This window comes from Euprymna scolopes, chromosome 41 (genome assembly GCF_053919585.1).
Source record: "Euprymna scolopes isolate OS-2025 chromosome 41, ASM5391958v1, whole genome shotgun sequence".
Lineage (NCBI taxonomy): Eukaryota > Metazoa > Mollusca > Cephalopoda > Sepiida > Sepiolidae > Euprymna > Euprymna scolopes.
The window spans coordinates 29,113,204-29,140,744 of NC_136522.1; the positions used below are offsets into that span (position 1 = coordinate 29,113,204).

Sequence of the window (27,541 nt, forward strand, 5' to 3'; positions counted from 1 at the left end):
CTTTGCGACCAAGACCGCCAACCCCCAATATTTCCTCCTGTATCAGAAAACACGCTATGTGATATACGTATATCTGTACGTGATGTTGCGAAGCTAATCAAAAACCTTGATTCGAGTAAAGCAACTGGCCCTGATGGTATTCCAATTATAGTACTCAAAAAACTTCAACCTGAATTAGCGCCCATACTTACAAAACTGTTTAAACGTTGTCTTAAGGAGAATAGTTTCCCATCTCCCTGGAAAATCTCATCAGTATGCCCTGTATTTAAGAATTCAGGTGATCGCTCATCCCCCTCTCAGTACAGGCCAATAAGTCTCCTGTGCGTCATGAGTAAGTTGCTAGAATCTGTGTTAAATACAGAAGTAATCAAACATCTCAACAAAAATAACCTTCTTAGTGACACTCAATATGGTTTCCGTTCTGCTAGATCTACAGCAGATGTCCTTACAGTTATATCGCATAGGATTAGCAAATCTCTCGACGGTGGCAATCTTTCTAGGGCAATTGCTCTTGACATATCTAAAGCCTTTGATAGGGTATGGCATAAAGGTTTACTTCATAAGATCGCTAGCTATGGTATAGCTGGAAAAGTCTTCTCAATTATTAAATCATTTCTTTCTGATAGGTTCATAAGAGTAGTAGTTGAGGGGCAAAAATCAGAAGCTCACAGTATTAATGCCGGTGTCCCTCAGGGATCCATCCTGGGCCCAACTCTTTTCCTGATCTACATTAATGATCTTCCAAATCATATCCTTACATCATTTGTAGACATTTATGCTGACGACACTACCATTTATGGTACCACATCTAAGACAGTAAACGACCAAGTTCTCTCCAATTCTCTCTCCTCTGATCTTGAGCACGTAGTACAATGGGGAAAGGAGTGGCTGGTTACTTTTAATGCATCTAAAACCAAGCTTCTCTCTTTACATCATCAACATTCTAATTTACATTTGTCATCAATTGAAATGAATGGCTCTCGTCTTCAGGAGGCCTCAAGTTTTGACAAGCTTCTGGGCTTGACCATTACTCCTGATCTTAAATGGAACACGTATATCAAATCTGTTGCCAAGGCCGCTGGAAAAATTGTGGAATCTTTCTATCGATCCAGTAGATATCTCACTGCTGATGCTATTCTCTACCTATATAAGAGCCAGGTACGTCCAAGGATGGAATACTGTTGCCACATCTGGGCAGGAGCTGCTAGAAAGGACTTGTCCTGCCTTGATAGAGTTCAAAATAGACTTCGTAGCCTCGTAGGAGATGTCCTTTTCTCTTCTTTGCAACCTCTATCTCACAGAAGAGATGTTGCGAGTTTGTCTCTGATGTATCGTTATTTTCATGGAAAGTGTTCAACTGAGCTTCAATCTATGGTCCCCCCTCGCCAAACTTTCACAAGAAACACTTGTCTAGCTGTAAAGACTATCAATAATTTCCCCCACTCTTTATCTGTGCCTAAACCTAAACGTAGATTCCATGAACAAAGCTTCTTTCTTAGAACTGCACGCCTGTGGAATTGTCTTCCGTTTTCCTGCTTTCCGGCTGACTACAATATGGTTGTGTTCAAGTCTAAAGTAAATAAGTTCTTGATGAGCCGTTCCATATAAGTTATTAAATTTACCAAATTTTCATTACTAATGATTACTATATTGACCAATTTCTACTGTACACTCTTTAACCCTTATCCTTGAGTGGCCTCTGGGCCTTGATAATGTGGTGATGCCTTTGTAAAAAAAAAAAAAAAAAAAAAAGTGACCAAAAAATAACTGCGAATTCTTTAAAGCCTCTATCCAGTTATGACAGATTGAACGAGCGCACGCTATCCCCGTGAAGTAAATAAAGGGTTGAAATCAGGATTCGGTTCTGGGGTTCGGAAAGGAGTGAGTCACTCTCTCGACAACAGCACGTTTCTGCCCTCTTCTTTTCCAATAGACCACACCTGGCCTCTCGCTACCAATGTCACACCGCACAATCCGAACGTCAGCAATACGAAATTCTTTTCAAGAGAAGATGTTCACGACTCTTTTCTCTCTGCACCCACAGGGAATTTTTCCCTGCTTCAAAGAATATGTAATTCATATGCTTTGAAGTTTTCCCTCCTATCTAGAAAAAAAAGGAAGAGGCAGGAAAAAAATAGCTTCTCCCATCATGCTCTGCCTTCCCAAGATGTCCTTCGCGTATCCAAAAAGCGATGCAAATACGCCCGGTATGTTTCTTTTTTTGTTTTCTTCTTCTTCTTCGTCTTTTCTAACCATATACCCCACAGTGATATTCTCCTGAAGGAAGAAGGTTCAATTTTCAGTGTAGGCGACCAAAAAAATAACTGCGAATTCTTTAAAGTCTCTATCCAGTTATGACAAATGGAACGAGAGCACGCTACCCCCGCGAAGTAAATAAAGGGTTCCGTTGGAAATTCCGCCCAAATTCCCGAGGGTCGAAAATTTATCTGTTTTCATATAAATTCAACTAGAAACGAATTGCCTGCACAAAATAAAAGGATAAAATAAAAAGGTGTAAAGGAAGGGTTTTTGTTTTAAAATGAATAAAATATTTTATTCAAAAATAGGTTGCATTTTTTTCTTTGCAGGCACTCAAAAATAAAATTAAAAAACGCCAAGTAATAATAAAAAACAAAAAAAAAACTCAAACTGGTTCACAATTGTAAACGTCGCTATAACGAACGACTACCGTTAATAAGAAAATTAAGTACGAAAACTTCGAAATTATGCACACGTACTCACAAGCATGGGGATGGACTGGACAGTAAGTTTCCCTTTTTAACTGTCAGTTTAAATGCTTTAAAATTACTCCAAATTTCTTTCCCTCTATATATACGCTTAGCCGTGGCCGCGTATATAAATAAATTGTTAGGAAGTGTTGGCCTCATCGCGACCAGCATTTTTTTCTTGCCTGGTATACTCCCAGAAAGAAAAGGCTCAGGAATCCCCGTTCACGGCAGACAATCAAGCACTTCCACTCTCTTTGGCGGCAGGATTCGAAAAACAGATTTTCTCATCTGGATTACATGTCGTCATTTAAGGAGCAAGCCTTGCTTTTTATTAAAAATTAATGGCAGTTTTGTACGAACGCAAACTATACGAAATTGTTCAATAAATGCACAAAATACGGAAATAAAAATATATGAACCAGAAAAATAAATATAACAAATATATGCAGGGGAATACATAATTGTTGGTACAAAAAAATCCAACACGAGTTAAATAGAAACATTTCCGAGTTCGGCAAGATAAACCTGAAGAAGGTCGAAGGTTACATCGGCCGAAACGTTGACGAAATTGCACTCAAAATGAGAACGGTAGTACGATAAATCCAAATAAAACGTTGTTTTTGTTTTATCAATTGTTAGGTACGAGCAAAAATGGCTGAATAAAGATAGGGGAGACATAGTTTTGAAAGCCGATTTATCATAATACTGAATAAATTAAAAAAAAAACGCCTTGTTTGTACAAAAAATAGCTTAATTAGCCCTCAAAATCGAGGGATTCTGCCCTTCGCAAAATCGCAACAAACGGAACTTTTGTAAACTTCGATTATACGGAAACCCAAATCTGAGGCAGTCGAAAGGCTGTCTGAAAATAACGTCATGTAATTAAAAGAAGGTAGGGGGTGCTGGTTTTCTTTTTCTCTCTAGATGTACATCCGTATATTACTATCCTGAACGTTTTATCATTTTTACCATTTTTTAATTTACTTATTTTTGTAAATTCCTGTTTTTAAATTATTTTTTTTATTTTTCATGATTATGTAAAAATTATGTTACGCCAAAAGTCTCACATTCATGTGAGCAAGGGAAATATTAGAATGTTACATATAAACATTATGCGAAAACTGTTTTTTGCAATTATAATTTTTTGTGTGAAAATATTCACTAAACAATGCTTACTTCTATGATAATATCGGTAGTCCGAGAAATTAATTTTTCTTCGAATTATATCGAATTTATTAATACGGACTTTTTTCGTAATGTTCCTATAAAAATTAAATACTTTTTTTTTAATTGTTTTCATTTACGATGTTTTATTTTCATAAAAAAGTAAAAATAAATTCATGCATTTTTTTGGCTACTGAAAACCATAACTTTTGTAAAGGTATTTTTTGTTTAATCGAAATAATACATTTTCACTAAGATTTAAACAAAAGTAATTGGTTCTATTATTATTCGTGATCATTATTTGATAAATACTGAAAATTTTATTAAAATTGGTTAATTTCATTTGTAGTTTTACTAACTGTTCCAAAGCAGCATTAACAGCGTACATCTTTAATCTGATTTGTAAAATTAAAGAATGTACAGATATTTTTAAAACTATGTTCAGTTTAACAAAGTTTTAGTATTTTTAGAACAACTTAGGAATAATAATTAATTTCTCATTATACTTTTTTGTTTTTGTTTTAAATCTGTTCGAACATGTTTTCCTCACATATACACACCCACATGTACGCACGCACATACGCACACACACGCTCGCATATACACATCCTCATACACACACATGTATGCACACATACGCGCACAAGTACGCACACATGCGAAACGTCACTTCCCCTGAAAGGAATTCTAGACATGCGCAGTCAGAACACTCACCCCGATATAAAAGTCCACAACACTATTCAACTTCCTCTTTCTTCCCCTTTGCCTGGTTTCGTCAACCAGGCAAGTTCGGCGTCCATAGCTCTTGGTTTGAAGACTTTTCGACGTGAATAACTGCTATCATGAACGCTCGGTTTTGCTGAGGCAAAAACTCCCTTTCTATTTTCCTTGCGGGATGGCCATTTCTCGTCCTCGACTTCATCCCTTTCTTTTCCACGCATGTAGTCGTCAACGCCTGCATGAACACGTGTTACACCTAAACCATTTTATTTTCGACAGAAAATAAACATGTTTATTTTGTCCAGCAATTGAGTTTTGCTTCCTTCATTCCATTCGTTTCATTATTTTATTTTGTAACGGGATTAGGATTTATATGTCCTAGTCCTCAACAAATCTATACGTTGGTTATCATCATTTTTATTTAGCCAAACACGAGTACTTTTCATCATTTTAGTTTACGTTCCACCCGAAGTATGTAAAGTTTTTATTAACTCCCACCCACACACATCATGGTCGATATATTCTTTCTATATTATAGTTTTGATTGACTACAAACTACTGCGTGGTTTGTCCATATGGCAAAACCCCTATATGTGGCATTAAAACAGTTGTAACCAAATGAGAATACAAAATTTACAGTAAAATTAACTCGGAATAAAATAGTGGCATCAAAATCCTAAATATAGCAGGTGTGTGTGCAAACGCAACTTCATTTCTTCTATTTTTGTGACTCGAATAATGTCGGGTATCCCTACTACTATTATATAAACAGAAAGTGTAAATGGAAACATAGAAGCTGTTTTTTTTTTCAAAAACTAGCGAATTCGACATTAAATAACCTTAAAAGGTTGGTACACTGTAAAAAACAACCAAACCAGTTTGCAATGTAAATCGAATTCTAAACACTAGCACTGTATTTCATATATTTCATTATGAGTAATCATTTACTTGTATCGTTCCTTTCAGAAAATTCTTTATCCTGCTCAGAATATTTTCCTGAAGAAGCCATATTTGCTGTTTGCAATGTTATCTATTTAGTATTAATACATCATTATAAAAAGATTATGACATAGAAAAACACATAAAAAATAATATACCAACTCGTTACATATAAAATAATAATATAAAACTCATTACACATAAAAATGATATACAAACTTCTTACACATTAAAAATCATATACAAACTCGTTACACATAAAAATTATATATAACTCGTTACACATAAAAAATAATATAAATCTCATTACACATAAAAAATGATATACAAACTCGTTACATATTAAAAATAATATACAAATGCGTTATACATAAAAAATAATATACAAACTCGTTACACATAAAAAATAATATACAAACTCGTAACACATAAAAAATGATATACAAGCTTGTTACATATACAAATTCATTATAAATGAAAAATAATGCCTTGAGGATTGAACTTTGGTATAGTGGATACGTGATAAAATTCAGTTGTAATTGACACTCTTCTGTGAGTTGAAGCTTCAATCCTCAGTAAAGATTATAAATAGATTGCATTTTGTTTTTGTTCTTAATCAAATATAGTGTTAATAATTGTAATAACAAAATATTCAATCTATTCATAGTCCTTTTCAGACTTATTTAATTTTGGAAGGGAAGGGTGTTTATAACTCAACTATATCACCTCTTTTGAATTTTTTTTCAAAAGTCAGACTTTTTCGTGGCACCAAAGTGCAAAGTTTACAGTTAATTTATGTAATTCCAGCACAAGAATATATATATTTGAAGGCATTTTCCAAGTTAATATAGTCGAAAAAGGGGGTAAAAATGATTTAGCATTGATAATTTGTAGTATGTGTATTATTCACATTACTATTCTCATCATAGTCGATATTTTAATAATATTTCGGCTGATGTAATCTCCGACCTTCTTTTTCTAACAGGAATTTGCCCAGAAGGTACGTTTATCAAGGATAACGATTGTATGCCATGCGCAAATAATACCTACCAACCAGCAATGAGTCAATACAGTTGTGAAGAATGTCCGAACAATACATACACATATCGTGAAGGAACTATCAAAAAAAGTGATTGCCAATGTGAGTATTTTTACCTTCGATTTTTTTCTATCGTTTTTTTTTTTTCTACTGAAGAGAAAATCGTATTTTACCTTCTACTCAGGAGGTTATGTTTTCGGTCAAGTCGAATATTAACCACATAATTCTCACAGTCTATAAATTATTACAACGTATTTTCGCAATTTTCTCTAATTAGACACAAAAAAATCACCATTCAGCAATTACACATTGAAATAAACATTGAACCAGAGATCTGTCAAATTTCTACCACAACTATATTATCTCTGATATACTTAAACATTTTGTGAGGATTTCCTGGTATATTACTTGTAGTGATCGGATTATTGCACTCAAGATGAGAACAATATCCAATCAATACAAGCAATATGAACAATCAATCCTCATCTAAAACATTAAGAACTTTGATTTCCTGGTATGTCTTTCTATTTTTGTTTGCAATTTTTTTTTTTACCTTATTTCCTGGTATGTCTTTCTATTTTTATTTGCAATTTTTTTTTTTACCTTATTTCCTGGTATGTCTTTCTATTTTTATTTGCAATTTTTTTTTTTACCTTATTTCCTGGTATGTCTTTCTATTTTTTGTTTGCAATTTTTTTCACCTTATTTATTATTTTTTTTTTATTTTTATATTTTTTAAATCTACTCTTCACATTATTTAGCTTTTAATTCTATCAATTTAAACATTCTTACAAAGTGAATGACACGTACAGGTGCGCAATAGTTATATTTATTGAACTTCATAATCGTTCTTTTAATGATTAATGCTGTCATGTACTTGACTACCAATATGTTTTAAGACACTAATAAAATTATGCTGTTTTTTTCTTTTTTGAGACACTAATGCTAATATATTCTTGAAGAGAATAATGCCAATATGTTAATTGTATAATAATGCTAAGATGTTCATTAAAACATGTTGTTGCAGACATTAATATCAATATGTTCTTGTGGGTAGTAGTGTGAATAGTCTCTTGCAAAACTAATATCAATAATTCTTGAAGACACTAATGTCAATATATTCTTGCAGATGCAAAAGTTTTCTTGCAAACCTCAACATCAATATGCTTTTGAAGACACTAATGTCAATATATTCTTGCAGATGCAAAAGTTTTCTTGCAAACCCCAATATCAATATGCTTTTGAAGACACTAATGTCAATATATTCTTGCAGATGCAAAAGTTTTCTTGCAAACCTCAATATCAATATGCTTTTGAAGACACTAATGTCAATATATTCTTGCAGATGCAAAAGTTTTCTTGCAAACCTCAATATCAATATGCTTTTGAAGACACTAATGTCAATATATTCTTGCAGATGCAAAAGTTTTCTTGCAAACCTCAATATCAATATGCTTTTGAAGACACTAATGTCAATATATTCTTGCAGATGCAAAAGTTTTCTTGCAAACCTCAATATCAATATGCTTTTGAAGACACTAATGTCAATATATTCTTGCAGATGCAAAAGTTTTCTTGCAAACCCCAATATCAATATGCTTTTGAAGACACTAATGTCAATATATTCTTGCAGATGCAAAAGTTTTCTTGCAAACCTCAATATCAATATGCTTTTGAAGACACTAATGTCAATATATTCTTGCAGATGCAAAAGTTTTCTTGCAAACCTCAATATCAATATGCTTTTGAAGACACTAATGTCAATATATTCTTGCAGATGCAAAAGTTTTCTTGCAAACCTCAATATCAATATGCTTTTGAAGACACTAATGTCAATATATTCTTGCAGATGCAAAAGTTTTCTTGCAAACCTCAATATCAATATCCTTTTGAAGACACTAATGTCAATATATTCTTGCAGATGCAAAAGTTTTCTTGCAAACCCCAATATCAATATGCTTTTGAAGACACTAATGTCAATATATTCTTGCAGATGCAAAAGTTTTCTTGCAAACCTCAATATCAATATGCTTTTGAAGACACTAATGTCAATATATTCTTGCAGATGCAAAAGTTTTCTTGCAAACCTCAATATCAATATGCTTTTGAAGACACTAATGTCAATATATTCTTGCAGATGCAAAAGTTTTCTTGCAAACCTCAATATCAATATGCTTTTGAAGACACTAATGTCAATATATTCTTGCAGATGCAAAAGTTTTCTTGCAAACCTCAATATCAATATGCTTTTGAAGACACTAATGTCAATATAATCTTGCAGATGCAAAAGTTTTCTTGCAAACCTCAATATCAATATGCTTTTGAAGACACTAATGTCAATATATTCTTGCAGATGCAAAAGTTTTCTTGCAAACCTCAATATCAATATGCTTTTGAAGACACTAATGTCAATATATTCTTGCAGATGCAAAAGTTTTCTTGCAAACCTCAATATCAATATGCTTTTGAAGACACTAATGTCAATATATTCTTGCAGATGCAAAAGTTTTCTTGCAAACCCCAATATCAATATGCTTTTGAAGACACTAATGTAAATATATTCTTGCAGATGCAAAATTTTTCTTGCAAACCTCAATATCAATATGCTTTTGAAGACACTAATGTCAATATATTCTTGCAGATGCAAAAGTTTTCTTGCAAACCTCAATATCAATATGCTTTTGAAGACACTAATGTCAATATATTCTTGCAGATGCAAAAGTTTTCTTGCAAACCTCAATATCAATATGCTTTTGAAGACACTAATGTCAATATATTCTTGCAGATGCAAAAGTTTTCTTGCAAACCGCAATATCAATATGCTTTTGAAGACACTAATGTCAATATATTCTTGCAGATGCAAAAGTTTTCTTGCAAACCTCAATATCAATATGCTTTTGAAGACACTAATGTCAATATATTCTTGCAGATGCAAAAGTTTTCTTGCAAACCTCAATATCAATAAGCTTTTGAAGACACTAATGTCAATATATTCTTGCAGATGCAAAAGTTTTCTTGCAAACCTCAATATCAATATGCTTTTGAAGACACTAATGTCAATATATTCTTGCAGATGCAAAAGTTTTCTTGCAAACCTCAATATCAATATGCTTTTGAAGACACTAATATCAATATATTCTTGCAGATGCAAAAGTTTTCTTGCAAACCTCAATATCAATATGCTTTTGAAGACACTAATGTCAATATATTCTTGCAGATGCAAAAGTTTTCTTGCAAACCTCAATATCAATATGCTTTTGAAGACACTAATGTCAATATATTCTTGCAGATGCAAAAGTTTTCTTGCAAACCCCAATATCAATATGCTTTTGAAGACACTAATGTCAATATATTCTTGCAGATGCAAAAGTTTTCTTGCAAACCTCAATATCAATATGCTTTTGAAGACACTAATGTCAATATATTCTTGCAGATGCAAAAGTTTTCTTGCAAACCCCAATATCAATATGCTTTTGAAGACACTAATGTCAATATATTCTTGCAGATGCAAAAGTTTTCTTGCAAACCTCAATATCAATATGCTTTTGAAGACACTAATGTCAATATATTCTTGCAGATGCAAACGTTTTCTTGCAAACCTCAATATCAATATGCTTTTGAAGACACTAATGTCAATATATTCTTGCAGATGCAAAAGTTTTCTTGCAAACCTCAATATCAATAAGCTTTTGAAGACACTAATGTCAATATATTCTTGCAGATGCAAAAGTTTTCTTGCAAACCTCAATATCAATATGCTTTTGAAGACACTAATGTCAATATATTCTTGCAGATGCAAAAGTTTTCTTGCAAACCTCAATATCAATATGCTTTTGAAGACACTAATGTCAATATATTCTTGCAGATGCAAAAGTTTTCTTGCAAACCTCAATATCAATATGCTTTTGAAGACACTAATGCCAATAAGCTCTTGCATGTCCCAATGTCTTCTTGCAAACACTAATATCGATATGTTCTTGAACACACTTTTGCTAATATGTTCTTGAAATAATATGTTCTTAAAAATACTAAGAGCAATATGTTCTTGAACACACTAATACTAATATGTTCTTGTAGATAATAGTGCCAATATGATCTTGCAAACACTAATCCCAATATATTTATGAATACACTAATCCAATATGTTCTAAAGACACTAATGCCAATATATTCTTGGAAATTATAATACTATTATGTTCTTTACAACATTAATATCAACATGTTATTGTAGACACTAATAACGACATGTTCTTCAGGCAATATTACCAATGCACTCTTGCAAGCACTAATATCAATGTGTTCTTGGACACATTAATACTAATTTGTTCTTGCTATGTGGCAATATTTTCTTACAAATACTAATACCAATACTAGAATACACTAATGCCAATATGTTCTTTCGGGCAATAATTACAATTCTTATGGCAATAATGCTAATTTTTTATAAAAACTTCTACTGCCAGTATGTTCCTAAGATACGAATTCCAATATATTAGTTCAAAAATGAATATCAATATATTCTTATAGACACCGATGTCAAAATGCAATAATGCTGGTTATAATGCTAATATCTTTTTGCAGACACTAATGCCAATATGTTCTTTTAGACACTAAGATCAATCTGTTATTACGAACACTTGTTTCAATATGTTATTTCTGGCAATAATGCCAATATATTCTTGAAAACACTAATACTAATCTTCTCTTTCAGAAAATAATGCTAATATGCTTTTGTGTTTTATAAATGATAAACAAAATTACCTGGGAATCAACAGCTTAGGTCCATTATTCAATAATTAATAAATAGTACTCTAATGAATCTGAACCACATGTGGAAATTAGTGAAAACAAGCAAGAAGATAATCCATATCACCTGCCAAAAATGAAACATTTCCTACCAAGATGCAAGAAAAAAATAAAAAAATATTATTTAACGGTATTTATTTGAAAAACAAACAAATAATAAACAAATAGTAAACTTCACACAATCAAATTGGGCCAAGGAAAAACTATGTATATAAAAACTATTATAAATATTTTTGCAACAACCTATTGTGTTTATCTTCACAACTGATACAATGTTGGCTTGTCGAGTAAATGTGGTATATTTCTAAGGAAGCATTCCAAATCAAATTGATATATGTTTTTATATTTTACAGTGTTATGTGACGCCGGATATGAAGGGCAAGAAAATTGTACACTTTGCAAAGTTGATTACTTCAAACCAACATTTGGTGCCAAAGTGTGTTCTAAATGTCCAACTCATTTCCTTGCCAGCGCAGATAGAACAGTTTGCAATGTCTGTAAGTATTATGTAATTGATTTCATACAAATAAAACTGTGCAGATAATATATAGAATTATTATGATTAAATCTATGCATAAGCAGTTAAATCTGAACAAAGGATGACACGATTTTTGGTGAATAAAAAATAAGGTCCTGATGAGATGTCATATCGCTCTCGCAACCATCATTGATTGATTAGAATTGGATATTATTTTTGAAGTTATGTATATTAGGTAAGTATGAACAAAACATTGAAATGTGATGAAACGATGTAAAGACGCTTTCTATAAAGTTCAGACTCTGGACAAAAAGTGACCGATCGTGGTCTAAGATCCACATAGATTTTGCTGACCCACTACTGGTTTCTATTATCTAATTAGTGGTGGACAAATTCTCGGAATCACCGGAAATATTAAAATCTGAAAGAAAAACATGAAAATAACCATTAGTTAATTCTTAATTAATTGCTTACGTAGTTCGGGTCGTTGACTGTATTGTGTCAGACAACATAACACAATTCACATCTAGTGAATTAAAACTATTCTAAGAATAGTTCCTACTTGGAAGCAACGATAGTGGATACTTTACATGGTAAAGAGGCACAAGTTTATTAACAAAACATGCTTGAACCAGATGAGCAAACGATATGCTGTTGCGAATAATACACCATTAGTTTTAGAGATTACACTGCACATAGAGATATTAACATACATAATGATAACTGTAAAAAAATGTAATGAAAATATATGTAAAAAAAATGTAATAAAAATATATGTAAAAAAAATGTAATGAAAATATACGTAATAAAAACTCTAAACTTTTCATTTGCAGTGAATTGTCAAGCCGGCTATTACAACGCAAGTGCATCTTCATGTCTCCCTTGTGAAAAAGGAAAATACAAGAATTCAGTGGGAAATACTAACTGTATAAGTTGCCCAAATTCAGCCTACACAACAACTTCAACAGGCAGTATAAGTGCTAATAATTGTACGGAAGGTAAGGAGAACCAATTAGACTAGTTTGTGTTATTCTTTCTTTCAATTGTTTTAATAATTAGATTTTTATTTTTTTCAAGTTACCTTCCCTTGGCTTGACAATTATTGATTGTTCTCTTATATGTTCAGTCTCGGAGAGAGACACACATTTTCAGCAGAGGTTATTATAGAAACTATTAGTTTAGCAAACTTAAGACAGACACGTCATTAAGCTATGCTGATTTCAAATAATTAGTTAAGTAAATGGTTTAGTTAAAAATTCTGTGTGGCAGGATTGTAAGCTGAGAGAATATGCATGTTAGAGCTCAAGAAATAAGAAATATTCACACGTAGTTTGTTTGGGCATTTGAATTCTTTCATTACCAGCGCATGTGAATTTGATGCTGAATGTATTCCAAAAAATTTAAAAGAAATGCAGTAATAAAAAATTTAGAAGATCAGGGGGTGGGTGGGGGCTTTGTATCGTATATGTCCATTTTTATTTTCCTTTTTATCTTGAATTAAACAAATAAATAAAAATGGTTAAGAATTGGAGAACTAACATCTTGGAGTTAATATGAAGAATACAAAGTTTCTAATTTTAAGTATTAGTTTCGCCTTCTATAAAATGTTGCCTCGCAGATATATGAGTGTAAACTCATCCGAATGTCCCCAAAGCAAATTATATGTGCAGTGGTTCAGATATGACAAAATCAAATTGACCCCTCAGTTTTTATTAGATCACCAAAGTTAAGCAACGTTGAGCCCGACCAGTACCAGATGGGTGACCATTTGGAATACCAGGTATTGTATGTAAAGAGGACAATGACACTTCCGGCAGCTCCTGCATTTTATCTGATAACAAACTTTCTTGACATTGTTTTGTCACTGGATCAGGCTGGTTTGGATGAGAGAGTGAGGCTAGCTATGTACAAATCAGTTTCGTCTTAAATAAACGCCCAATTATCCGTAGGATGAACTCTTGTTTTGTGGTTTTATTGGAAGGTGGATAATTGGCCGGGATCATGTTTTTCACAAATGTCAGGGAGTTGCCCACTAAATCGATGATCAAACTGTGGCACACATGGATGTAGATGCCGCCCCACGTGAGGACATGTTGAATACTTGCAATAGTTTTGAATGAACTATATCTGCTTGCTGTTGTGTTGCTTGAAGAAAGTTCAAGAAGTCACTGTCAATCAGACACATTTCTTTCAAGATTTGCGGTAAAGTCTTTCAGCCTGTGGCCACTTCACTATCTTGCAATTAAATGGCTCCAAGTACGCATGACCATCAATGAGTCAGTGTTATGAAAAGAAGAATTGTCTAAGTCGAATTTCCCGTCTCCGAGAGTAAATAGACACATTTTTGTCCATATCTATGTCTCAGATACTAATCCAAGCCATTCACAATCCAGAATATCAAAGCAATCCATATCTAGATAGATATAAACATTAAGATGGATAGACAGATGTAATTTTTCATTCTTTTTTGCTATTTTCAATTTCAAATTTCATTTGTTTATTTGTTCTAGTGAACTGTCCACCTGGCTATAAATTTGATAATTCTATGAGTGCATGCATAGTCTGCCCTAAGGGAACCTACCAAGCAAACAGGGGGGATTATCCATGCATCGCTTGTACGGGCATCTTCACAACATTTGGAACTGCTTCTACCAGTAAAACTGACTGCCTTATACGTAAGTATAGAAACTCCACATTTATTTTAATTTTTATTTCAATTCTAATAAGCATGCTCCCTGGAAATTATACAGTTTATTAAAAACATGTGGTAAAGCGATAATGATGTACCCTATGAATTATTTGAATCCGGTGATTCGAATGGAAGTAAGAGAACTAGTAACTGACAGTGATATATCTTTTCCAACTTCCTCTATGATATTAACATATATCATAACAGGAGAAACTGCCGATCGGATTAAATGTAAAAATCGATAAATCTGAATGAAAATATTTTTTGTTTTTAAAAAAATGCGATTGGTGTCCAATGTTCTTTCGCTACGTTTTTGTTTTTTCTTTTTTGAATTTTGTCGTTCTATTGTGTAAAAGGCGATAACAAAAATCACATGTTGTGTTTAACGCACAACAAAACTACACATTTGTCAAAACTGCTTTTTATGCCAACACGAATTGCCCAGACTTTTAGTTACTCCTGAATATAAATTCCAACAAATATGTTTTCATCTGCCATGTCGGAGAAAAAGCATCACACAAACCGTGTTAACATGGACCGATTGAAATACATAAGGTTTTGAAATGGAAAAACAGAAATGATAAAATACACATTTAATCATGATCAATTACTTAAAAACTGTCGCTTGCGTGACACTGCTGTCCGAACTTTCACCTTCCCGTTCCCACTTGACGCGTCTTCTCTCCCACTCCAAAACGAACTTCTGCAACTTTAGCTTTTCTCTTCTGCAAATACACCTTCTCTGCTCGCAATCAAACTTCAGAATGCCCTCCTTCCCCAAATCACTCCTCTTTTATTTCCAATCAGGAGCATCTCATTTGCATACCTCGTGGTCACCCTGTAGGCATATAAAGAAACAGGGCAGCCATTTTTGTTTCTTTCTTCTTCATTAAGAACACGAGGTAAGCCACACAAAAACGCGGTCGGTCGTTCTTGTTTCTCTTTTTCTTCATTTACACCACACGCCCCCCTGATCTTCGAGATCAATAGGATACTTCGTAATCCTCCATCCAAGCAGGCCGCCTCCTCTTGTGTCGAGGCCTCTGGGGGACAACTTCTCGGGGGTTAACGTTTTCAGGTTCACTACAATGCGGGCCTAAGTCAGGTTGACCAGCATCATTTGCTTCTCGGTGGCCCTCGATTTCTTCTTCTTCACTGCCCTCACTGCATACCGGCAATGTCACATGACGCAGGTCTAAGATATGCCGGGGAACGCCATTCACCATCACATTGTTCTTCGACTGCAATCCTGTTATGACCCCTCTTTTCCAACGAGTGCTACACTGTTCATTGGGGGGTTTCACCCACACCTCTTCACCTACTTTGATAGTGGCTTCTTCACTCTCAATTCCTGCTGCTTTGTTGCACGGATGCCGCCACTTATATGTGAAAACGGCCCTATGAGGCACAGTTGTCTCATCTTGTTTGGTCTTCGGCGAGATGTTATACCAAAACACCGCCTCTATGGGTGATACGTTGCTTTTTTCCACAGCGGCTTTAATGGTGCGATGATTCCTCTCCACTATTCCGTTGCCACTCGGCCGATACGCTGCTCTGAAAAATTGTCTTACTCCCCACTTATCGCACACCCCTTTAAAGGCTTCTGATCGGAAAGCGGGGCCATTGTCCATTAAGAGTTCCTCAACCGGCCCTCTCTCCAAAAATATCTCCTCGATGACCCCTCCGATCGCCCATGCAGCTTCTGCCCTGATCTCTCTCCAGATGGCAAACCTTCCCGGTCCACAGTCGACCATCGACAGATACAATTTGTGGCGATAGTGTGTCACGTCAATGGCCAATCGCTTCTAGTCCTCAGCAACGTGTAGCTCTCCTGCTTCGTGTCTGGACGGTCCAGGGTCAATTGATTGGCACTCTCGACAGTTCTCCACCACCTCCCTAACCTCCTCCTCGGTGGTCTCCGGGTAAACCTCTCGCGGGTGTGGCAAGCTGTCAAGTTTGAGGTGGACCGGCGAGTCTGTTGACGTCTTTGCGGCAGAGATCAGGAGACTGGCAGGGTTGGCTGGTTACGTGGGGAGGAGCCGAAATAGCTTGTCGCTTGCGTGACACTGCTGTCCGAACTTTCGCCTTCCCGTTCCCACTTGACGCGTCTTCTCTCCCACTCCAAAACGAACTTCTGCAACTTTAGCTTTTCTCTTCTGCAAATACACCTTCTCTGCTCGCAATCAAACTTCAGAATGCCCTCCTTCCCCAAATCACTCCTCTTTTATTTCCAATCAGGAACATCTCATTTGCATACCTCGTGGTCACCCTGTAGGCATATAAAGAAACAGGGCAGCCATTTTTGTTTCTTTCTTCTTCATTAAGAACACGAGGTAAGCCACACAAAAACGCGGTCGGTCGTTCTTGTTTCTCTTTTTCTTCATTTACACCGCAAAAACATCTTAATAAATAATAAAAGAAACTCAATAAAATCAACGCAACGGAAATTATGATAAGAAAAATAATACAAAAATAATACAAACTAAATCTGGAAGACTAGTTCACTTGTAAGAAATGTTTGCATTATGGACTCTCCTATTGATTTCAGTTTTGGTGTTTATCTTTCATCGGACTTGAGCGATGCAGATACGTTCGGTACGTTTTTTCTTTCTAACCATATACCCCACACGCCCTCCTGATCTTCGAGATCAATAAGACACTTCATAATCCTTCATCCAATCAGGCCTCCTCCTCTCACGTTGAGGCCTCTGGGGACAACTTCTTGGGGGTTGACATTTTCAGGTTCACTACAGTTGTAAAGAACCACAATGTGGGGTTAAGTCGAATTGGTGTGCATCGTTTGCTCCTTGGTGGATCTCGATTACCTCCTCTTCACTGCCATCACTGCACACCGGCGCACCGGCAGGGTCACATGATGCAGGTCTAGGATATACCGGGGAATGCCATTCACCATCATGTTCTTCTTCGACTGCATTCCCGTTATGACCTCCTCCCTCAGCGAGTGGTACATTTTGCATTGGGGAGCTTCACTCACACCTCCTCACCCACTTTAATGGTAGCTTCTTCACCCTCAATTCCTACCGTTTGGTTGCACGGATGGCGCCACTTATATGCAAAGATGGCTCTATGAGGCACAGTTGTCTCATCTTGTCTGGTTTTCGGTGAGATGTTGTACCAAAACACCGCCTCCATGGGTGAAATGTTGCTTTTTTTCTGCAGCAGCCTTGATGGTGTGATGATTCCTCTCCACTATTCCATTGCCACTCGGGCGATATGATGCCCTAAAAAATTGTCTTACTCCCCACTTATCACACATCTCTTTAAAGGTTTCTGATCGGAAAGCAGGGCCATTATCCATTAACAGTTCCTTAACCGGCCCTCTCTCCAAAAATATTTCTTCGATGACCCCTCCATTCGTCCATGCAGCTTCTGCCCGGATCTCTCTCCATATGGCAAACTTCCCCGGTCCACAGTCAACCATCGACAGATACAGCTTATGGCGATAATGGGTCACATCAATGGGCAATCGCTTCCAGTCCGCCGCAATGTGTAACTCTCCTGCTTCGTGTCTGGACGGTCCGGGGTCTATCGATTGGCACTCCTGACAGTGCTCCACTACCTCTCTGACCTCCTTCTCAGTGGTTTCCGAGTGAACCTCTCTTGCAAGGAATAACGTCCGTTCTCGACCAAAGTGGTTCATTTCATATAACTTTTTAACTTACTCCCCTGCACAGCATACTGAGGAAACCTTTCCCTCTTGCAGCCAGGCCTTCTTTACCCGTGTCATCGAATCCACCTTGTTCTTTTCTGATGGGACCTGCACTACAAATACCCTGAACTGGAATTCCGCTATCAAATCTGCGAGTGCTCCGAGCCTGTGCTTGATCAGCATTTCTGCAGCACCTCTTGTCCTAACTCTCTTATCACCAGTCACTGCCGACCTGATCCATCAAACTATCGTTGCCGAATCGGATTTGATTTCAATTGTTTTCAATCCCCACTTCAGGGCCAGATTGATTCTTTTCATAGCGGCCTCCAGTTCGGCTACGTTGATATGGGAATAGTCGTTTTTCTTTTCTAGACACGCCACATCTTTCACAGTTACACCTCCTATTTCTAATATGACGCCCAATGCCAGACTGCTGGCATCGCACCAAATCACCTCCGCATCTCCGCCGCTGATGTACCATTCCCCCTTTACTGGGTCTTCTTTCCTCACTCTCGCGATAATTTCTTGTAGCATGTTCATGACCTCTTTCATCACACGGCCCTCCCAGCCATCAGTGCCCGTTTGTCGTTTAATAAAGCTGCACGCTATCCTGAGCCAGATGGCGATTGGATAGTGTCCCACCAGTCTCCCGCAGACAGAGAAGAGTTCTTGTTTTGTAAGGTCGGTTCCGATTTCGGGTATTGCATTCCCTTGTCTAAAGACAAGGCTTCCTTTGCCATCTTGGCATAGTTTCAACCCAAACGCCGCTCCTCCATCCAGGGACTCTGCCGGTTTTGCAGTCAACCCATACCTTGCGACATGGCCTCTCACTTTCTCCACTGTCACCTCTGCTTCCTCCACGAGAATGTCGTCAATGTATGAACTAGTGGCCTTGTCCGCTGTACAGTCTTTACTCAGCACCATCTTCAGCATGGCAGTCATAATTTGTGGGGGAGGGGATGAGCTCAGCCCAAAGCCTAACCTCGTCAGGCAATACATCTTCCCCTTGTACCGGACCAATTGATGTTGCCAGAGTTTTTTATCTACATGGATCTGGAGATAAGCCGACTTCAGGTCGACAATCTTAGTGGCCCGCTCCATCCTCCTCTATTTCCTTATAACCTCTTTGCATACATCAATCCCCTTTCCAGTGTGGCAGGCTACGTATCTGTTTAATTATCTGAAATGCAGTACCCGTCTCTTTGTTCTTTGTGGGTTGAACAACCGCCAGTAATGGTAGCAGCCCTTTTTCTTCCCCTGTCCACAGTTTCAGAATTCCCTCCTCTATCCACCTCTTCACTTCTTCCTCGAATCCTTTTCTTATTTCTCCTCGCAGTGTTCTCTTGTAGCAGCTTACTTTGTTTTGTAGTTCTGGAGGCCCGGAGATTCATTTCCATTCCACCGTCCACCTCTCGCCATCGAACCTCGCCAGGAAATCGTCGTCCTCGATACAGCAAGTCTCCAGTTTTTGTATTCTGATATTTCTATCACCTTCCACTCCTGTCATTCCTACTGTGCCGAGGTGGCCGAAAGTTACTTGACCCCCTCTCAACATAGCACCCCCCCCCCAATTGGCTGATCGCACTTACACCTAAAACCACATCAACATCACCAACCAGACGATCCAACACCAGGGCTCATAGTCCAATAGGCACACCTTGAACTTGTACTTCCGCTGTTGTCTCTCCTAGACATTTCACCTCCCTGCCATCCACGGTCTTAATACTCCTGGCTCCACTCCATGATCTAGCAACATTCTTCGCTACCAACGTCGTGGTGCAGCCTGTGTCAATAAGGGTCATGGCTCTCTTCCCATTGACTACTCCTGGTAACTGAGGCAACGTTTCATTGTGTGCCATTTCCACATGGAAGGGGGAACCACTGACGCAATGGCTCCCATTCACTCGTTTCCCTGGTCCCGTGAAGCAACGCAATAGCGGATAATGGGCCCCACTCGTCCACATCGGTAGCAGGTGACCCCCAGTCTCGGCTCTTTGCAGTCCCTGAGCAGGTGAGGACCCTGGCACCGGAAGCACTTGATGGCAGGTCTCCCCTCCTGTCACCTCACTGCCTATCTCTCGTCATTCAAGTGGGGCACTTATTTCCCCTCACAGCTGCAGCCACGATTTCTTAACTAGGACTGGCGTGGACCAAGAGATCGTCCACTTCCATCGTATTGATCTCAGTGATTCTCTGCATGTTCGCAGAGATTTCTTCTAGGAAGCCATTCATTAGGTATAGCTTTACCGTCATCTCCAGGCTCCTCCCCACCAGCCAATCCTGCCAGTCTCCTGATCTCCGCAGCAAAGACGTCAACAGACTCGCCAGTCCACCTCAAACTTGCAAGCTTGCCGAGTGTTTCAAATGGACTTTCAGCAAAATCCAATTTCAGTCTTTGCTCCACTGAAGCAAGGTTTCTCTTATCTTCATCGCGCATCTGCTGGTAAATAGTGAGGGCTTCCCCCTCTAAGTATAGCGGCAGCAGGGTGACCAAGTCTTCGATTTTTTGCAACCTTGCCACCATCTTTAATTTTTCCGTCCATTTAATTAGGTCACCCTCCCCAGTGAAGGGTCTCAACATCTGAGTTGAGAGTCTCCAGTCAGCCATGTTAACTTGCTTGACATGCCGAAATATCTTCTAGGGTTACAATCAGGATTCGGTTTTGGGTTTCGGGAAGGAGTCACTCACTCGACAACAGCACGTTTCTACCCTCTTCTTTTCCAATCGACCACACCTGGCCTCTCGCCACCAATGTCACACCACACAATCTGAACGTCAGCAATACTTTTCAAGATAAGATGTTCACGACTCTTTTCTTTTTGCGATCTCTAGGGAATTTTTCCCTGCTTTTATATCCTCCTATCTAGAAAAAAAAGGAAGAGACAGGAAAAAATATTTCTTCTCTCACCATGCCCTGCCTTCCCAAGATGCCCTTCGTATATATAAATGAGCTAGCCATCCTTTCCTTCTTCTTTCCCAAAGAGCGATGCAGATACGCCCGGTACGTTTTATTTTTTTCCAACCATATACCCCACAAGTGGGGTCGCTTATAAAAGAGGTATAAGGTTAATGAGACCCAAAAATTCTCATGTGCTCAATAAACTATCGTTGTCCAACACATTTTTATATAGCTAACTGAATTCTATTGTAATTTATAAAGCTTATTTTATTTATTTATTTATTTTTTAATAAATGTTTTTTATTTCTGTTCTGTTTTTAGCAAATTGTCCGGCTGGTAAAGAGCCATCAGCAGACTATCTTTCGTGTAAAGACTGCAATATTGGTTATTACAAAACTGAAACGAACAGCATTATATGCATCAAATGTCCAGTTAATAGAACGACTTTGGGAACAGGATCAACAGATGTATCCCAGTGTTCAAAGGAAACAGGTTAGTAGATTAATATGGATGTACCAAATATTGTTTACGTGAATCAAGTGTAACTTTTAATGGGGAATTTAATGGTATGCATACAAATTTCAACTTCTAATATAAACAGAAATCTCAGATTCTCGAATTTAAATTGCAATAGAATTGCATAAGATACATCTATATTTGATTCTGTCTAACTACTTTGTCTTTTCTCCAGCACGTTCTTTATAATACAAAAATATCTTTCACTTTACTTTACTTCAAAAATATTTATTCCAGTTATGAAGGTTGTTACAAAAGAGACAGTTTTCAATACTGATATAAAAAACTATCTCCATATATAACATTAATAAAAAAAATATCTATATTAGTTTATTATTTTTGCTAGCAGATAAACAGTTACATATGTTTACAAAAAACATTATCTGTTTATTTTTACAATTAATTGCATACCATAATTCATCTCTCTGTTGCATATATTAACGGTGTGAGACTCAAAGAAAGAAGCCCTGGCATGGACGTGCGTTAAACGCAGAGATGCATCATTAAATTCCTAGCAAATGTGCAATCTCAAGAACGAAGTATGCCAAACGAAATAAAGCAAGACTAAATCTACTTTCGTGGGAAAACTAATCAACGACTATGAATCCATCTAACATGCCATAATTATCGTGCAATATTTTTTTTACTAATGTGATACGCAATTCCGGGATGTATCCCAATTTGAATTCTCGTTCAGAATGCATCAACAGAACTTGGGAGTGATGGTCGGAAGCGTACTGTAACAATTTGCATTGTATTGTTGCGTTTTGCTTTGTGTTGGTGACATATATAAATATTTTAAATCATTTATCTAGTATGTTGTCAATCGGATTTGAAATAGAGATAAATATATTAATTTGAGGTAAATGTTAACGATCGCGACTAGAGACGAATGCGAAAAAAAATCCTGTATAGGCATTTAAAAAAGTTTTTTTTTGTTTAATATTAATAAATGAAAAATAATTTCTTGTAAAAATCCAATTAGAATTACGCATGTAACTTGAGGAAATTACGCTTGAAATGTGTCAACGTTGTGCTGATAAAACGAAATCAGACGACATTAGACCAAATTCAGTCGCCATCTTATTTTAATTTCATATACCATATATTTTAGCGTCTAAGACAACCGTTAGATAATATGAGGTACAAAATTGGAGCAAATTTTAATAAATTTATCATATATCGGTTGTATAAGACGACTGCTTAATAACGAAACCATGTTTGTTTAACCTAGTCTAGAGATTGCAACGCTCGGTATCTTATGAAATATTGGTTTTTAAAGATATTTTTTAACTTTAAGGGTCGTCTTATATGCCGAAATATTCTATAATACAAGGTAAAATATTTGTCATTCTAACATCTACAGTAGAATCATGTTGACACAAGTATGATTAGGAATTCCAATCATACAAACCATATAACAAACTATAAGATAAATATCAAAACCAACAAAATATCTCCAAAACAAACCGTTTTCGAATGCACGCATATACACTATTCCTTTCCAAAATTGCCATTATAGATATGTCTGTGAAACCCAACATAAATTAGAAAAAAAGGCTCAATGAGCATAAAAGAGATATAAGAAATAGTAATTCTCTAAGTCCATTATTCTTTCATTGATTGCAGCGTAATCACATTTTTGACAAACAAGCAAAAATAGTTAAATTTATTTCAAATAAACTGCGATGGAGACTTCTTGAATCAGCGCTTACCGCAAATTCAAGCACAATTAAACAACGTGCAGGTTTCTATAATGTAGCGCAATTAATAAATAAACTTTTATTAAAAGAACATAATTTAATTGTAGACACAGGTTAACCCTCTCACGCCATAGAAAACACCGCCTATGATAATTTATACATATAATCTCAACCAATAAATTACATAACAAAAACACATTCATTTCATTTCCGTCACACACCTATATTTGAATTTCAGCAAATATATTTTCCCAGAATAAATATTACCTGCATTCTTATCTTTTAAAAACATATTAACGACTATATGACGTTATTAAAAAATTTCCCTCTTTTTAACAGCGCAAACTCCTCTTCTTTTTTTAATATCTAACGTCTTTTCTGTTTCTGAGATAGAACAGCATCACTCTTTGCACATGAAATATTTTCAAATATTTTGTGCTGGTCTTTTTGTTTTCTTAATCTCATTCACCGAGAGGAACTTTCGAAATAAAGACGAAACGTTGATGAACAGATAATTCGGTTTGTTTCTTTTTATTTCTCTCTCTCTCTCTCTCTCTCTCTCTCTCTCTCTATATATATATATATATATATATATATATATATATATATATATATATATATATATATATATACGTGTGTGTGTGTGTGTGTGTGTTCAGTAGACAGACAACACCCACACATGCCAGCATACATTAGCGGATGTGAAGCGTATAATAAACACCACCCAATCTCCTTGTCGAGTCACATAGGCGTCACATCTTGCTTCGCCAACCAAAATCTATAAGAGGAAGCTTGCTGAACGAAAGAAATCAAGAGATGTCAACTTTGGCGGGAAAACTAATCAACGAGTACTGATCACGAATCTATCTAACGTGCCATAATTATCGTGGATCTTATGTTCGGTGTGACGAGCGGAAGAAATAAAACTCAAGTTATTGAATTATAGCTTTAAACATTTTCTCCAAACTGAAGCCATTCTCTATCTCTTCTATCAGACCATGTATGGTGTATTGTTCTCCTATTTGGATTGGTGAATCTGTCTCATATGATGATTCTTGATAAAGTGCAGAAACATTTGATTTGATCCCATCGTTTCTTCTTCACTGCATCCTCACTCTCTTACAGACGTGATATTGCTAGTCTCAGTCTTTTCTATGAATACTATTATGCGCATGTGTTCTTCAGAATTGACTAATGTATTCCATCAACTCACTGTCTTGATACCCAGTGAACTGATACCTTATTACAGATTCACATTCCAGTAGCTTCTTTGCAAGGACTGCTGACTTGTGGACCTCTTTTCCTGGTGACTATTTTTCTTGCAACCTATAGTCTTGGTTTCCCCAACGATTTTGTTAACTTTGTTAGTATAATCCAGGTTGACACTAGATCATCATATGAGAGTATGTTGAAAGAATGATTTTCCTAAAATTATGAGAGAACGCCATTATATTTAAGTACGGTGTGAGAAATATTGTGACGTAATCAATCATTGGGGGCTTTAGAATCCCCCAGAAGGCCTAGGAGGGGTCGAATAACTACGCTGAGATAGCTAATCGTGTCTGGGTGACGCCAGATACCCCGAGGATTTAAAATAGAGAATATAAATATATATATTTTATTTCATGTCAAAATAGATATTGTTTGAAACCAGAGAAATATATTTTGCAGTTAAAGTTGATGACAGGAAACTTGAAGCATAACATTGTCTGGCCTCAAAATCGGATGTTAGAACTAACATCTGACCTTAGGGGGTCATGAGAATTAATATGTCTGTAGAACTTAGATCCCAGATTCGGGAATTGCACACACGCAAATCTGGGGCTTTTCGATTTCGTGGCGAAATTTTATTGGCTGGGGAAACTTCCACCCCATCCACATACCTCACTATATACACTACTGTCGCGCGAAAATTAGTCAGATTAGAATAGAGAGAGATTGCTTTTTGATTTCGGAGAGAACAGATCGTATAGAGACGTGACTCCTCTACCTCCTCATCCACCCGTCTGAAGCTTTCTGTGAAGAGATTTGAGACTTTGAAAACCTTACTAAGAACTGAATGATATTTGTAAAAACATTTGTACATAAGTTTGTGAAATTAATTCTGTAGACTGGAGTTTCACGAGTTTGTTTTTCTTCCTGCCTGCGGCTTCGATATTCGCTTTCAGCATACAGGATTCAATGTAACAATCCTCAGAGAAGGACTAGACGACACGAGCCGAGATTTCCAGATAAACAGGGATCCTAGCCAAGCTTCATCAGTGAGGGATTACAATACTTCCCTGAAGTAATTTTCGTTAGTATAATTGTCTTCTATTATATAACGGATAGTTGTCTGTGTATGTTTGTATGTCCTGCTAAAAATAAAAAAAACTACAAAACAAGTATCCACAAAGTTGGTATTTTCGTTTAATGCTGCCACAGATGAATATCTAAAATTTTGACTTTTTTTATTCTCTGAGAGTCAACTGAGTCGAGTTGTGTCGAAGCGGAGGGCGATTTTTCAGTTTTATGTACTAATATAAATATAAAATACCGACTAATTCCACAAGAAATATATTGTGCAAAGGATAGTTTTCTGTGTGTGCATGTCCAGCTAGTGAGAAAGAAACTGGATGAAGGAGAAAAAGGGAGATCAAGAAAGAGAGAGGGTTAAAATATGGGAGGGAGAAAAAAAGGAAAGATAGAGAAAGGTAGTGAGATATGTTACATCTTTGACCCGAGCAATGTTGGCTAGCCCTGCTAGTTTAACATAAAGGGTTTTAATGAAACAATCATTATTTTACAAAGGTGTGTTTTGATGCGTTTTATTATTTAATATAAAAAGTGTTACATATCTATCAATATATCTATAAAAGTGAAAGTGTATGTGTATGTGTGTGTGTGTGTCTGTCTGTGTACATTAACTACGCACTAACCCTGTCAATTTTAAGCCTATAGACTCGAAATCTGATGTACATGATATTGAGATTAGGGAAAATCTTTGTAATCCGTTTTCGGTCAGAAATTTGGCTGTTAAAAGGTCAAAGTTCAACAATTTGACCTTTGAAAACTCTACCAAACTCCTACGACAATTTTGGGTCTAAACACTTGAAATTTTAGATATGAGTTCCTTGGACATGGAACTTAATAACTTGATTCGAGTTCCAAACAATAAATGTTAAGGGGTCATAATAGGGGTCAAAGTTAAAAAAATTGACTGCTTTTTTTTTGCTCAACATACACCTCCAAACACCCGGGCAACACCGGGCTGAAATGCTATTCTATATCTCTATAAAAGTGAACGTGTTTGTGTGTCTGTGTGTCTGTCTGTGTACATTTCCCTACGCAATAACTCTGTCAATTTTTAGTCTGCAGACTCGAAATTTGATATACAGGGTACTGAGATTTAGGAAAATCTAGTGATCCGGTTTCGGCCAGAAATTTGTCTGTTAATGGGTCAAAGTTCAACGATTTGACCTATGAGAACTCTACTAAACTCCTCCTACAATTTTGGGTCTAAGCACTTGAAATTTTAGATATAGTTCCTTAGACATGGATCTAACTTAATAACTTGATTTAAGCCCAAACCAATAAACTTTAAGGGGTCATAATAGGGGTCAAATTTTAAAAAATTTACCATTTTTTTTTTTTTTTTTTTTTTTTTTTTTGCTCAGCATACACCTCCAGACACCCGGCGGGAACCCATGCTAGTATATGTATAAATAGATATATATGTATAAATATTGGTAAATTTAATTGTAATTTTTATTATTATTATTATTATTATATATATATATATATATATATATATATATATATATATATATATATATATATATATATGTATATTTACATTTTGTTTGTAAACGAATTCAAATGCTTATTTTTCAGAAACAAACGCCAACACCCTAAGTACTGTCGACATTGTTATCAACCTTAAATACTCATTACCGGACTGTGAAAGCAAGAAAGCGTTTTATGAGGAACAAATAAAGACAATGATAAAAAAGAGGATAGAAGAAATGTCAACGTCTTGGAATCTCTGTACTACAGATTGCGAAATTTCAGTTAATATAAATTGTGCAACGTCTAACAGGAAGAAACGATCAACCCCGAATGGTGATGCAGCAATTCGCATTTTGAACGTAAAGTACGGAAACATTTATTTGATTAAATTTTCTTCTTTTTTAAATGCATTTATATAGA

At 36.1% G+C, this 27,541-nt stretch overlaps 1 protein-coding gene across 2 annotated transcripts in view; it reads left to right on the forward strand.

Annotated features, from left to right (window-relative positions):
* LOC145266452 (uncharacterized) overlaps nucleotides 1-27,541 on the forward strand; it is a 582,076-nt gene that overhangs the window by 515,552 nt on the left and 38,983 nt on the right. For both annotated transcript variants that reach the window (XM_080122128.1, XM_080122127.1), the window contains exons 38-43: nucleotides 6,538-6,693; nucleotides 11,751-11,894; nucleotides 12,709-12,873; nucleotides 14,386-14,550; nucleotides 21,456-21,626; nucleotides 27,227-27,485. In XM_080122128.1, the coding sequence (XP_079978254.1) occupies nucleotides 6,538-6,693; nucleotides 11,751-11,894; nucleotides 12,709-12,873; nucleotides 14,386-14,550; nucleotides 21,456-21,626; nucleotides 27,227-27,485 (1,060 nt within the window). The remainder of the gene's footprint in view (nucleotides 1-6,537; nucleotides 6,694-11,750; nucleotides 11,895-12,708; nucleotides 12,874-14,385; nucleotides 14,551-21,455; nucleotides 21,627-27,226; nucleotides 27,486-27,541) is intronic.